The sequence below is a fragment of the Peromyscus leucopus genome, chromosome 1, assembly GCF_004664715.2.
Source record: "Peromyscus leucopus breed LL Stock chromosome 1, UCI_PerLeu_2.1, whole genome shotgun sequence".
Taxonomy (NCBI): Eukaryota; Metazoa; Chordata; class Mammalia; order Rodentia; family Cricetidae; genus Peromyscus; species Peromyscus leucopus.
Window position 1 is genome coordinate 63,514,965 of NC_051063.1, and position 14,518 is coordinate 63,529,482.

General features: G+C 54.9%; 1 protein-coding gene across 2 annotated transcripts; it reads right to left on the minus strand.

Moving 5' to 3' along the window:
- Nucleotides 1-1,474: 1,474 nt before the first annotated feature.
- B4galnt4 (beta-1,4-N-acetyl-galactosaminyltransferase 4) lies at nt 1,475-12,768 on the minus strand. Of its 2 annotated transcripts, none has more exons than XM_028869894.1 (20): nt 12,327-12,768; nt 9,685-9,788; nt 9,233-9,328; nt 9,041-9,136; nt 8,865-8,955; nt 8,689-8,789; nt 8,472-8,539; nt 8,148-8,226; nt 6,584-6,650; nt 6,346-6,480; nt 6,153-6,262; nt 5,972-6,072; nt 5,790-5,884; nt 4,840-5,719; nt 3,143-3,426; nt 2,865-3,018; nt 2,672-2,744; nt 2,425-2,578; nt 2,022-2,148; nt 1,475-1,872 (listed from the first exon to the last, which is right to left on the minus strand). In XM_028869894.1, exons 1-20 carry the CDS (start codon nt 12,475-12,477, stop codon nt 1,749-1,751), a joined length of 3,090 nt encoding a protein of 1,029 aa, XP_028725727.1. In that variant the 5' UTR covers nt 12,478-12,768; the 3' UTR covers nt 1,475-1,748. The 2 variants fall into 2 exon arrangements, with proteins under 2 accessions (XP_028725727.1, XP_028725736.1); XM_028869903.1 differs by having other exon boundaries at nt 12,392-12,468.
- Between the last annotated feature and the right edge of the window lie 1,750 nt (nt 12,769-14,518).

Below are 14,518 nucleotides of genomic sequence, written 5' to 3' on the forward strand. Positions count from 1 at the left end.
CTCCAGCTCACATTTTGTGCGCATGTGCTCACGAGTGTGCATGTGTGCGTGGATGAGTGTCTTGCCTGCCTGTATGTATGTATTGTACCACATGTGTGTACATGCCTGGTGTGTGTGGAGATCGGAAGAGGGTGTTGGGTACGTTGGAACCGGAGTCCTGGATGGTGGTGAGCGACCATGTGAGTTGGGGACCGAATACTATCCTCTGCAAGAGCAGCATATGTTAACTGCTGAGCCAGCTCTCCAGCCCAGCCCACATCATTTTGTTTTATTTTTTATTTTTTGAGAGGAGGTTCTTTTAACTTGCAGTACTTAAAAAAATATGTATTTATGTGTGCATGTGCCATGGCATGCCTGTGGAGGTCAGAGGACAACTTGCAGGAGTTAGTGCTCTCTATTATGTGGGTCCTTGGGTCATCAGATTTGGCTGCTGATTCATCTTGCCAGGGTTGGTAGCATGCTGCCTTTTTTATTTTATTTTTTGATAGGGTCTCACTATGTATCTGGGCCACAGAGATATGACAGTCTTTCTCCCAACTGCTGGGATTAAAGGTGTATGCCACCACACCTTCTTCTTTTAATGTGTGGGTTTTTTAAAATTTATTTATTAAATTTAATTTTACATATCAGCCACGGATTCCTTTGTTCTCCCCCCTCCCACCCCCACCCCATGTGTGGGTTTTTTTTTTTAAGATTATTTATTTTATGTGTGTGTGTGTGTGTGTGTGTGTGTGTGTGTGTGTGTGTTTTCTTTTCGAGACAGGGTTTCTCTGTGTAGTTTTGGTCCAGTCCTGGATCTCGCTCTGTAGATCAGGCTGGCCTCAAACTCACAGAGATCTGCCTGGCTCTGCCTCCCGAGTGCTGGGATTAAAGGAGTGTGCCACCACTGCCCGGCTATATATGAGTCTTTTGCCTTCACATATACATGTGTACCAGGTGACCTGCGATATTAAGAGGGTGTTGGATCGCCTAGAACTGGGTTGGGGGTAACTGTGAGACACCATGTTGGTGCTGGAAACTGAACCCATGTCCTCTGCAAGAGCAACAAGTGCTCTTAACCACTGAGCTATCTCTCCAGCTCCTAGAACATCTATTCTTAAACCCAATGCTTTTCTTGTAAAACATCTGTAAGCAGGGGCACTTCTTCTGAACTAGATATAGAGAAGGCAATGTGGGTAACTGGGGCTTTCAGTGTGTCTGCTCTGGCTGTGTGGGTCCTTCCCTGCAGAGTGACAGATGGAGATCACACAGGAGACTTGGTGTCTCCACATCTGCTGGTTCAGCAGCAGTTCCTGTGTGGGAAGGTCTCATGCAATGTCTGTTCTGACTAGCCAGGCTCCACAGAAACCAGGTGGAAACACAGCCGCTAGAGGCAGGAAGTGGGTATGGGAGGGGCGGGCTGCATTGCTCACAGCCGCCCTGCTAACCAGGGCTCTGCCTCACGAGAGACCAGTCACACAGAACAAGTCAGAACTAAAAAAAATATTTCATTTCATTCTGAATAAAAAACAGAACAGACAGAACTCTTGTAAATTCTGAAAACAATGTCATTGCTACGGAAAATTTCACAGAAATCATCAGGGAGTGTGGGGACCAAGGTACCAGCCCTGCCATGAGGGCTGCCTATCTGGAGTCACAGAGGAGGCTTGATGGGGCCAGCGCAGGTGGTAGCAGAGCCTGAATCAGGCTCAGGGTGCAGCTTCTAGCTGCTGCCTCAAAACCCAGTGGCACCGAGAGCTGCCAGGTCGTCAGGATCGCTGTGTGCGGGCACCTTTGCGGCTGCGCGTGGCCCACATGCCCCGCTTCGAGTGGTAGTGGTGGTAAAAGTGCCGCAGCCGAAGCCTCTCCACCTCCAGCCCTGCCTGCAGGACCCTGGGATGGGTGGGTGGGAAGTTAGAGCCCTGGTTCAGGTGCTGTGACTCAGGGCTGCCCAGACACTGCAGAAGCCTGGGGCTGGGGAGGGGTCTTGGGAGTGGGGCAGACGGGAGGGGTTTTGGAGGAAGATGAGATGTCTCAGTCACCTGTCCAGAAGTTCCCAGTCCTCGCCTCCCCACCGGTCACGGAACTCCTCAGTGTTCATGCCTCCTACTCTGTCGAAGTCTGACTTATAGATCCCAAACAGGCCAAATCCATTCACTTCCCAGTAACCTTGGAGTGGGGAGGATGATCATCAGGCCGCGGTCCTTAACATTTTCTCCCCAGGGAAGACTGGAGGACCCCAGGAGGAATTCCAAGAAGCCTCCTTACTTTCGAGTCTCTTAAGGGGCTTGGTATTTGATCATAACCCACGAACTCACAGGTCCCCAGAGGAAAGGGTCTTATGAACCCTGCACTTCTGGGTCCTCTTACCCGGGAGGTTAGACTTGGATTTTGCCCTGGTGGTTGTGAGAACCTGGAATTCCTGGGGAACACTTAGATCCTTACCATGTGGGTTCCACGGTGAACTCCCACAGCCCAGACGCATGACCACAGGGGCGAAGGCCAGCTTGCCCTCCACACAGTGCTTGCGGATGCTGTCCAGGATGTTAGGTGGGAAGTGGATGTGCAGGTCACAGAGGAAAACGATGCTGCTGGGGTCCTGTAAGTTGGGAGGTCTGAGCCCTGCCCACCCCCCCAAGGTGAGCTCAGCACCCTCATTTCTCTCCCCTAAGCCCTTGACTGGCCCACAGACCTCTACTGCATCCACTCCGGTTTGCAGGCCTGCAGAGCGTTCGAAGTTTCCAGTTCGTCTCAGGTACTGGTACCTGGGAGAAGGGAAGGAATCACAGGCATCATCAAGGGAGGTAGATAGGATCAGGGCAACCCACCTCCCCCAAGAGAAAAGATCTTTGGCCTCACTAGGTGGTGGTGGTGATCATCATTACCGAGGTAGCTGAGCCGCACGCAAGGCCCTTTCCACATCCATGTCCTCGCTCTCAAAGTCCACTAAGATGATGTTGAAGTGCGAGTCTCCCGTATGCACATGCAGCGCTGTCATATCTGCCAGGAACTGCACTACCCAGCGAGCCTGATTCTTCACTGGAAGAGAGGGTGCCACTGAGCCAGCATGACTGAACAGCATGCTTTCTCCTTTGGAAGACCCTCTTCAGCCACCCATACCCTGGGCATTAGCATGCCCCCACCACCCTGGAGGCGCACATACCTGGCACAATAAAGTGAACCATGACGTCCTGACGCCAGGCCAGATGCAAGGGCCGGCAGAGCTCTGGGCGACTGTCTGAGCGGATGGAGGGGGCAGGAGGGGGCTCAGGACTCTCTGCATCCTCGTCCCCGATGCGCGCTCCAGGCAATCGCAGGAAGACATATTCTGACAGGCGCTGGCGGCCGCCTCCGCGCTCTTGCAATTCCAACTCCAGGAGGAAGCGGCTTCCACGTGCAGAGTCGCGGCGCTTCTCCACGTTCACGATGCGCAGAAGCGAGAAGCGCCTGCGAGACAGAGTTGATTAGCCAAGGGCCGTAATCCCACTTAACGCCCCCACACGCCCCCCCCACCTCACCCCGAGAACCACGCAGCTACGCTCCTCAGACTGCATGACACCTGCTACCCGCTCCTTCCATCCCAGAGGCAAGCTGACCTTCCCACATCTCACTTCCCCAGACCAGCAGGAAGTAGAGAAGGCTACACTAGGAGGTGCTGTGAGCCCAGGATTGTCGTGTTCTCTAGATGACTCCCTTTGCCTGATTTTCTTTGTCCTGGGGTGCTGTTTCAGTCCTCTCCTGCTATGGTCAGCTTCCTACGGAGCCATCAGGAGGGTGTTGGTCCTCCCCTGCCACCCCCCCACCTCCATCAGGCATCTCTGTTTTGTCTCGGGCAAGAGTTCTCAGGCTATTCATTCTGCTTCCTACCTCCTGGTGACAGCTAGTGCTTCTCTATAGGAACCCAGCAGTGTGACTTCAGATGGGCCCAGACTCACAGGTGTGACTCACCCCGCTCCCCTCTCCCCTAGGTTACTCCTTGGGGCTACCCACACCCTAGCACCCAGATGTGAAAAACAAGGTCACGCCTTGACCACTCGAGGTGGACAGTGCCCTAAAGAGACCCTGGGACTGTCCTTACAAACTGCTTTCAGGAAACCTGTCCTCTGAACCACCTGGGACTATCCTGCACCACCAATGGGGGGAGAGTCTTAGGTCACCTCATCACTGCCCTATTTGAGGACTACCATGCTCTTGTCCTCTGGAATAGCCGTACAACCCCTACCTGTCCAAAACTTCCCGTTGAGCCTGGCTCTTTCTATCCACGAGCTAGACACCCTGTCTTGATCTCCCTATGTTCATCGAGGTCCACAGAAGGTTCTACCTTTCCTCAAGGCTGACCATGTACAGAACAGACTCTCATAAGAATTCCCCCAAAGACAAATTATGGCCCTAATCTCCCTAAAAATGGGGTAGAAACAGCTTGGATTCCTAAGACCTAGGAGGCCAAGGGGGCCAGTGGGCAGGGGCCCTGGGGTCTCCCCTTGAGTTAGAGTCCCCCAGACCCTTCAGTGTTCTACAAGGAGATGTTTGGTGGTCCTGACCTTGACCCTTCAGTGTCTCTTGTCCCTGAAAAGGCTGTCTGCCCTTGACCTGGCTAATCCTGACAACTGTTCCCTGTAGTCTGGATTCATCCTAGAGTCTAGGTCCAAGGTGATGGATCTGGAGCTTGGCAGTGAAGGGGTATGGAGCCAGTCTTGAGTGGGGCTCCAGGGAGCCCTTCAGCCTGGGCAAGGCAGAACAGTAAGACACTCATCACTGCAGAGGGAAAAGGGGATCAGAGAGCCGGTGAGAGCCGAGGAAGGCCTGAGATTCCTGTGGGGGACAGCATGCCCTCGCTCCAAGCAGCAACCTGCCCCATACCCGCCATGGCGTGCATTAAGTCGCTCCATGTACTGAGCCACCACATCCACCGCCTCAGCCTCAGGAAGCTGCAGGTTCCCAGATACGTTGCATCGCAGGTCATTCCAGTCAGAGCGCAGCAGCTCAAAGTCCATGGCACCCACGCTGAATGTGCGCTGCCAGTCAATGGCGTCCTCCCGCCAGCGGCCCAGCGGCCGCCCAGCGGCCTGCTCCTCCTCTTCCTCACTATCTTCTGATGTGGCCTCATCACCAGGGGCCCCATCATCCTCCCCTTCTTCACCCTCTCCAGGCAGCTGTGGCCTGGACACCTGAGACAAGCTCAGGAAGGAGGTCACAGGCTGTGTTTCCACTGAGGAGTTCAAGTCCACTGTGGGCACCATGAGTCCCTGTCCATGCAACTTGCCCTCCTGTGTGGTCTGTGCCCTGACTGGGGCCTTTAGTTCTGTGATCTTGGGGCCACTGGTCCTATAGCCCTGGGTCCGCGGTGGATGTGGGGGCATCCGCAGCTGCACTCTGGGCAGAGGTTTGGGACGTAGGAAGACGCCAGGGAAGGGCGGCCAGGGTGAGTCTCTCAGTGCCTTTGGGGAAGCCCGCTGCCCAGGTCGCACCCTGGTCACATACACCTTTGAGGGAGACTTCTCCACAGTTCGGGGAGGTGGAGCTCTCCCCAAGAAGAGGGGCAGGGGACGTGGGGCCCAATTCAGTGCCCGGGAGTGTCTGGGGGTCTGCTCATCCAGAGGACTGGTTGTAGGTGGGGTAGGGGTGGCTGTAGTCCCAGTGGAGGCTGCTGGGGTGGGGGTCCCGTGGCTCTGCCGGAGGGATGCATCCGAGGGCTCCAGACTGTCTAACAGTTCCTGCTCATCCTCATCATCCAGGAAGTCTGCAGAGAGTGTCTGGTAAGCGAGTATCTGGCAGATGGGCCGGGTGGACAGCGGGAATTGGGCACTCACCATCTGGGTTGAGGAAGAGGAAGGCTCTACGCTGAACTTCCTCCTCCTCCTCGTCTTCCTCCTTGTCCATCTTCATGTATTTATAGAACCCAAACCTGGAGGAGAAAGGGCATCAGAGACCTTCCTCCCGGAGGCCCCTCCTCCTCACTCCGACGGGACAAACCCCCCCCACCCCAAGCTACCTTTCCAGGTATAGTGGGGATTCACGGTAGAAGCATTTGTTCTCGGTCTCCATGTGAGTGAGACGGGTGTGGTCATTGGGATAGATGAAGGACAGGTACACCTGCAGGAAGGGCCAAGAGCTCAGGGGTAGGGCTTGGGGGAAAGGGTTGCTTTAGGAAGCCTCTCCCACTGGGCACTTACAAACTGTAGTCCTTGGTATCTGGCTATGGGAAAATCCTTGAGGACATAGGTAGGCGCATAGGCACAGGGCTCCAGGACATTCTCCAGGCTCAGGGGTTCCATCCGAGGGGCTGTAAGAAGAGGGCAGTCAGTCACTTGGTGGCCTGGGCCTCACCCCACTCCAACCTCACCCTCCTCTGGAGCCTCCTCTCACTGAGGAAGAAGGTGTCCCTGGGATCTGGCCGCAGCATGTCGGCACTGGGTTCCTCGTGTGCTGGGTATCCCCCAACATAGCTGGCGGGAGACTGAGGCACATGGGTCACATGGTCCATCTTCAGAGATGACTCATCTGAGAGTAGAAGGATGTCTGGAGCTTCGGCCTACCCTTCACCATCCCCATGCTGAGCCCATCAGAACCCAGCCATTCCCCTGAGGAAGGACCCAGCCCGCACCTGTGTACAGGGAAATGTGAGCAGAGCCAATGATCTCGAACTTCAGACCAGGCAGGAAAGCTCGCCACTGGGGGTGTGGGGATAGGAAAGAGGTTGGGTCGTGGTAGGTGGTTTTCCTTAGTTCGGGGGTGAGGGACTAGAGAGCAAAAATCCTCAAAGGATGTAAGAAGCTTGGTGGGTAGAGAGGAGGGAGGGAGGGGCAATCTGATAGAAGGCCCAAAAGGTTGAGGGGTTCAAGGGACAGATCCAGACCCCATCCAACTTCATTCCCCCTCCCCCTTTCCTCCAAGGACTGCCAGTTATAATTTATTATCCCATTTTTCTCTCTGGTTTTGCATGTTGCCTTCCAGAGGTCTCTGCCGAACTCTTCCTCAGCCCCAGACCTAGGATCTACCGCCAGATGGCTTCCCCATAGCCCAGCTCCATGGCTGCTCCCGAGTCTCCCTGCAGATGTGTTCCCCTGTGGATCTGGGGCTCCTGGGGGGCTGACTGTGTACTTCCATTGCCAGCTTGTCCTAGACCTTTGTACCAATACCTCTGCTTCCCTAGGACCATCAAAACCCTGAGTCTCTATCTACTGAGGTAGATAGGTAATATCCCATGGTGCTGAGGCTGAGAACCCCCACTGCTACTGAGGTCACTGTACCTCATCTTCCGAGCTCTTCCATCTTGCTGAGGAACCCTTCTCCCTACCTCCCAGCTACATGCCTGTCTTCCCTGTGATGGCTGATACTGATTTTCAACCTGACAGGATCTAAAATCACTGGAGGCGAACTCTGGGCATGTCGGTGAGGGATTACCTAGATGAGGTTAATTGGGGGAGAAGACCTACCCTAAAATGTGGGCAGTACCATTCCATGGACTGTGGTCCAAAACTGAATAGAAAGGAGAAAGTGAGCTGAGTACCAGCGTTCATCTCTCTCTGTTCCAGACTGCAGATGCCATCTAAGCAGCTACCTCACACTCCTGCCAGGACTCCCGCTCCGTCATGGGCTGCACCCTCAAACTGTGAGCTAAAACAAACCCTTCCTTAAGTTGCTTCTTGTCAGGGACTTTGTTACAGTGATAATCATGGCAATACAAAGATAACAATACACTTTCCAATGTCCTATTTCTCGGCTTCCCATTGTTCCACAGAGGCCGGAAGGATTCCTGGCAGGCAAACCTCATTGCCCGCCTCACATGACAGTCTGAGAAGTTCAGCGCAGCATTACAGCTCAGGCCTGGCCTGGCCACCAGACTTCTTAGAGTCTCAGAAGATGCTAGAAGATGGGGGCCAGTTCTCCGGGTATAGCATTTACATGCTGTGCTTCCTGCTTGTACTCTCTCCCCCACGTCTCCTGGTGAAGGGCTACTTTTCAGTGCAGCCACTCTGAGCATCCAGCAGGCACAACGTGCCCTCTTGACCCTGGCCCATGTCCCTGAACATCTGCTTTATTTCCTAGACTGGAAATCCCTTTGGGTTGTGGACCACCCTGCAGTGCCTATCCATTAAGGACATGGGAAGTGGATGGGAGGAGAGCTGTGGTCTTTGGAGCTCCTCCAGAGGGCTGGCCACACTCACACCCACTTCCACATGGTCTGAGCCCTTGTCGTCTTGCTTGTGAAGCAGTTCGAAGTAGTATCTCCGGGAGGCCATGAGCCTGTGGACATAAGAAGTCGGAGTTGTCTCCCACCAAACAGATGAAGAGCCCGGAGAGTGAAGAAAGACTCTCACATCCCTCTGGGATGGTCCCTCAAGAGGATGATGCTTGTGTAATATGGGCAAAGGTGACACCCAGCCTCCCTCTCACATGTCAACACATATGAGCGCGCGCACACGCACACACACACACACACACACACACACACACACACACACACACACGATGCATGCACCCTCACTCACCGCCGCGGCTTAGACACCTGGGAACTGAACTTGGTGAATTCTCCAGGTGCTGTCCACTCAGAGCCAGTCTAGGGGTGACACAAGGAAGGGGCAGATGAGTGATCACATTTTCCTTGTGGGCATCTGACACATTCAGCCTGTATTTTGAAGAGGCTGGAGGAGGCCCAGTGAAGACAGATATGGTGCAGATAGAGCGAGGTAAGAGGGCAGAACCTACCTTGCCCACAAAGGCTACAAGCTGGGCAGCTGCTGGGCTCTCGTCCAAGCTCAGCCAGAACTCAGAGTTGTCATCCGAAGCCACAGAGAACTGGATGTCTCCTAGTCCACAGGACAGAGGCGCAGTAAGCTGGACTGTTCGAGGCATCTTGCCCCTGGCATACCCCACCTACTCACCATCTCTGGCTGGGTGGATGAAGCCAAAAATCCGGAGTCCATAGTTCTTCCACTTAGGGGACACGGCTAACTTTGTCACAGTGGTGCGAGTCTGCCGGTAGGGCAACAACCATTGACTCACAGCTCATGACATGCCGTGCCCACTCTGCCCACCCATCCTTTCCTGGGGTACTCACATGAGGAAAGAGCGGGAAGTGCAGGTTCCTTCTCAGGTGGCCCACAGCACCCCCACACCAGTCCTCAAATACGTGCAGGTTCACCTGTCCCTTGAACTAGGGGCCAGAGGGGACTTGAGCTGTTATACAGCCTGCTTCACCCCTCCTCCCAGCCCCGTCCAGCCCAGTCCCACCCAACCCAACAGAGCTCACCTCTTCCCGCCATGGAGGTGTCTGGTGAGTGAGGTTCAGTGGTGGTGGCTTCCTAGCTCCTCCAGGAAACAGCATGTTGGGGACCCGCCCCTCAGGCTGCAGGAAAGGGTAGCCATGTTAGCGTTCTAAAGGCAGGAAGTGTCACAACTGCACAGTCCATCTAGGTGTACACACACACACACACACACACACACACACACACACACACACAGAGCAAAGCAGAGCTTCATGGTCCCCCTTTTGCACATCACCTAAGTACTCTCCACATAGCAAGCTTGCCCAGGCAAGTGTATGATGCACTGACAGGATGCACAACATAAGCAGATCATCGACTGCTACCCAGACACAGCATCCAGGTTGGGATGCTGAAGCTCACATACAGCCCACGGCTCTAGCTATCCATCCCAGACAGTGGCCTCTTGTGCACAGTTTTTTTCCTGGTCACTGCTTACCACCTGCTCCTCTTCATGACTTTCACTGGAGTCCTCTGCCCTCTGCGTGGACGATACCACTCGGACACCCCTGCTGTCTGTCACACCAGTCAGCTTCTCACTATCTGCAGAGAGCATGTGAAGTGTGTCAGGTCCCAGACTCTTTCTAAGGTCAACATCTTTGTTGTTGGCAGGGGTGGGGGGCAGGAAGAGTTGCTGAAGCTCCTGCTCCTTCATTTTGGGGCTCTTCTAGAACCCACCTAGAGTGGGAAGTGCAAAGCAAGAGTCCCTCACCAGCTCTTCTCCAGTCCTGGATGACAGCTGGAAGCAGGACTATGCACACACTCAGGGAATTGTGAAACTACACACGCTCACCCCCATCTGGTGATCTTCTGAAGGGCTTTGCCTTGGGAAGAACTGCAGATGGTCTACCACCCTCGATGCCTTCCTTGCCCATGTGCTAGGGTGCCTGCCTCCTGCCTCTCCCCAGATCTCTATGAAGACATGTCCACAACTGCCCCTCCAGTTTGGGGTATAACACCCCTGTACCTTGCTTCGTCCCACTTCCTGGACCTTCTCTCTAAGCTTCATGCCCACATCATTTCTAGGTGTCCACTCTTCTGGACTTGAGTCTTCAAAGACAGGAAGTTTCACTTCATCGTAGTCTTGTCTCTCCTGGTGCTCCCAGTGAGAGACCCTGAATCCAGGAACCCTTCCTGTTTCAAACTAGGCTTTGCATCCACATCGGCCCCTCAGTGCAGAGCTCAGAAGCTAGGCTCTTGTTCAGGTACAGACGGGTCTGAACAGTCTCTAGGTGAGGGGCTGCCTGTGGTCGCCTCTCTTGAAATTCCTGTGGTACCTCTCACTTGCTCCACATTCTCGATCCTTTCCTGACCAGCCAGGAAGTGGACAACTGAGACTCGCTTGGTCCAATTCCCAGAGCCTGGCCTGGATAGCCTGGTCTGGATACCCACAGGCCATCAAGCTAAGTCCAGGCATCTGGCATATGGGAGCCTTCCGTAGTGGGGTTTCAGCCCAGGCCACTATCACCATCTTACAGGAGCTAAGCCTCAGTACAGAGGGTGTGCAGACAGGCTTCTGCCCCAATCCCACTCGGAGAAATCTGGAGGCACAGGCTGCTGGACACCCACTGAATGTTGCCTGCACTGAAGACTGACTACATGGTCAGAGGAAAGCCTTGGACACATGCAGCTGCTCAGCTTCTCACAAGCCGTGTAGTGCCTGGTGGGATCCCAGGCGGCCAGACAAGAGCTGGAGCTCCAGCCCAGAGTAAAGCCCATGTGGTCGGGACCCCATCTGTGCAGCCCAGGCTGCTTCTAGCAGTGCCACTGGGCAGCACTGGTCTTCCAGGAGCCAGGAGAGATCCTACCCACCTAGGAGGAATCAGAGCTAGCTGCCCTAACCTTCAGCAGTGGGTCTCCCTGTCTTCACCCCTTCCTGGTTAGTCTCAGGATCACATTGCTCAGGAAGTTAGCCTGGAGGAAGGGAGGCCCGTGGCTGTTGAGAAACCCACAAGGGGAGCTGATAGCGGCTGGGTTTATTGGGTACTAGGTCAGCTCTGGGTCCAGACCTATCAGCTCACAGCTAAGACAAGGCTTCTCTTAGGGACAGATAGAGATGTGCCAGGGTATCTTGAAGATGTCACCGTTATAAGGTACATGGACTGGGATGACCCATAGACTTTCTTTGGGGCTGGGATCTGTCTCAGATCCTTGGCCCAGGATCTGGTGGAAGATGAATGGAAACAGGTGTCCAGGTGCATGCGGAGGCAAAGGAACTTCTGCAGGTTAGAGACAGGAGCAGGGCTGAACAGGGAGTCTGGGATCCATCGGGTGGAGTGGACCAGGATGTCACAGGTCAGTGTCACTGCTCTGAGTCTTTCGGAGGACAGACACTCGCTACCTTCTTCCTTGTAATCTCAGCTCACCAGCCTCCTTCACAAGGATCAGAGACAGCCTGGCTGGGCTCTATCCAGCTTGGTCGGGCTCCTCAGATCCATTCCCTGGTCTTTTTCTACCTAGCTGTTATTGACGCCCGCCCTGCTCTGGAACTTTTCCACAGAAGTGTGGGTCAATGGCCACCATCTCCAGAGGTTCTCCCCTGCTTCTAGCCCACGGGGCTCGCCAGGCCTGAGTTGCTTTGTTCATCCTCTACCCACTCTTACTTAAATGTGCAGACTACAAGCATTTACTCAAGTTAGCACTGGTCCCTAGTACATAGGCATCTCAGTCCACAGTCACAGGTGTACCCAGGGGTTCCAACTGTGTTGGCCACTCTAGGCAGCTGGATCCCTCAACGCCACCCTTACCCCCCACTCCCAGCAGACAAGGAAACTGAGGCCCTGCTAAGTAGGCAAGGGCCTGCCAGGCCTCTTGGCTAAAGGCACGGGTGCCCGCAATAGCCCACCGTTAACTCCATCACCACTGGGTCTAAGCCAGATTCCAGGGTCAGAAAAGGTTAGGGATGCGCCCCAAGAGGGTCCCCGGCGTTACTGCTGACGTCATCGGGAGTCCCGCCGAACAGAGCCGCGACCCCTCCCCCAATATAGCGGAGCTGGGAGGAGCACAGCAGCAGGGGCTCTGGGCAGTCAGACCCCCGCGCCTTGGGAGGCCCGGGCCCTCACGCCGCGCGCCCTCGCGTACCTCGCCCGTAGCCCAGCCGCTGGCGCAGCGCGCGGCCCGGGCGCACCAGGCTCCGGTGCACGTACGTGAGCCACGCGGCGCAGGTGAGCAGCAGCAACAGCAGCAGCAGCTTCATCTGCTTGCGGACCTTCTTCACCGGGAACCACGGCATCGCGACGCCACACTCAGAGGCGTCGCTGCGGCCCCCCGGCCCCGCCTGCCCCGCCCCACATCCCCCGGCCCACCCTGCTGCTCTCAGCGCCTGCAGCCTCGCATGGCCCTTTGTCCGTTGCCGGGGCTACGGGATTTGGTCGCGACGCCCGGGCTGCTCGGGCCGCGGTCGGGGTGGGCGGTGGGAGCGGCTCTTCGAGGCGCTCCCCCGCCCGCCCCTCCCGGCTGCTTAAGCTCCTCCGGCCGCCGCGGGACCGAGCAGCATCCACGCTGCGGTGCTACCCACCGTGAAACGGGACCGGCGGCCGCGTGGCTAGAGCCAATCGGCCGCGGCCAGCCTGCGCACAACCAATCCGTGATGCTCGGAGGCGGGGCGGCGCGTTAGGGTGTGCCAGTGGTCCTCACGACGCGCGCACTTACCTGGTCTGCGCCGGCCGCGCGCCCGGGGATGCGGGGGTTGCGGGTACCGAATCCGCGGTGAGGGACACCAGGGACGTTCAGGGAGAGGGATGTAAGAGATCGCTGTCACCGTGGAGGCCGTGGCCGCGGTGAGGGGTGCTGTGGGAAGACGGCTATGTGTCTGGGAAAACCTTGGGGATAATGAGCACGCAGAGAATGCTTGTGGACCAAAGAGGAGCTCAGCTTAGGTCTCAGTCGGACTTGAACTAGGCTGGGATGTTCTAGTTCGTTTAGCTGTGATGGAGGACAGGTGGGTGGAGGGTGGTTCTGTCGAGACTGCTTTAGTTGTGCACTCTGTTTGCTTTCTTGCTGGCGCATCTAAACCCTCCGGACTACCGCCTCTCTTCCACCTTGCCACCAGTCGGTTCTTCTTGAGGTTCCAGCCTATTGACCAGGGTACTTCAGTTGGTGTAGCAGAAGCTGCTGTGAGCCTGCAGAACTCGTGGGTTAGGAATGTGGACTGGGCATTTGAATAGTCTCCCCTCCTCCCTGATGTCATGGCCTTAAGTGGAAAGATGCCATCCGGCACGTGGTGGAATCACTCAGAGACCTCCTCACCCTGGAGTGGTTGTGCCCCAGCGGAGATGACGGGGCACCTTCCTGTGCCTGTTCTAAGGGATGGCCTCCAGCTCAGCAGTGGAGCTACCCCACACCACATGCATCACTTCAACCCACTGGTCCCGTTTGGGAGGCTGCTTTGCTCTTTTTTTTCTTTGTCTTTCTTTTTTGTTGTTGTTTTGTTTTGAGACAGGGTCTCCCTATGTTGCCTTAGCTGGCCTGGAGCTCTTAGACATCCGTCTGCCTCCTGAGTGCTGGAATTAAAGGCGTGGGTCATCATGCTTGCCTGGCTTGTCTTTTGTTTTAACATTGCCCTACCATCACTGTGTATATATATCCTTGGGACATAAAAACAAATTGGTTACATTTCTATCCTTACAAAGTGGTTTTTTAAAAAACCATCAGCTGCTGTTCTCATCAGCTCACCCCTTATTCTGATTTGTTTTGGTTGCCTGCACATATGTATGTCCTAAACATTGTCTCAATATTCTGATTTGTTTCTGTTGCCTGTACCTATATATCCTAAACATTGTCTCAAACAGCGGTCTGTTTCACACACATGCACACACCCCTTCCACGTCACATGTTGTAGCTGCTTTTGTATCTTCATAGTCATTCAGCTAAGAGACATTACTCAGTATTTTACAGCTGGAAGACTAGTAACAAGAGATAAGATCTCTGCTTCCGAGGATGGAAGCATGTTGTACTAGGCAGACACAAAATAAGCAACGCTTTAAAGAAAACAGATGTTGGGAAGCAGGTACTGGCAAAGAAGTGTGTGGAACCCTTTGTTGGTCCCCAGCTAGGGAATTTCCTCTGTTCATCTGGAATCCAGCAAGTAGGGTAAAGGGTGGTGGCAGAGCAATTGAGTAGGCAATCTTTGACCAGCTAGCCAGCTGTTCCTCTTGCTACCACACCTTGCTATGACCACATCTCACCCCAACCATGGAGGGAAGTGTTCCAGTCTAACCAAGCTGACAAAAAGACAATAGCCCTCCTGATGAAAGTGTGCATGAACTCTGAAA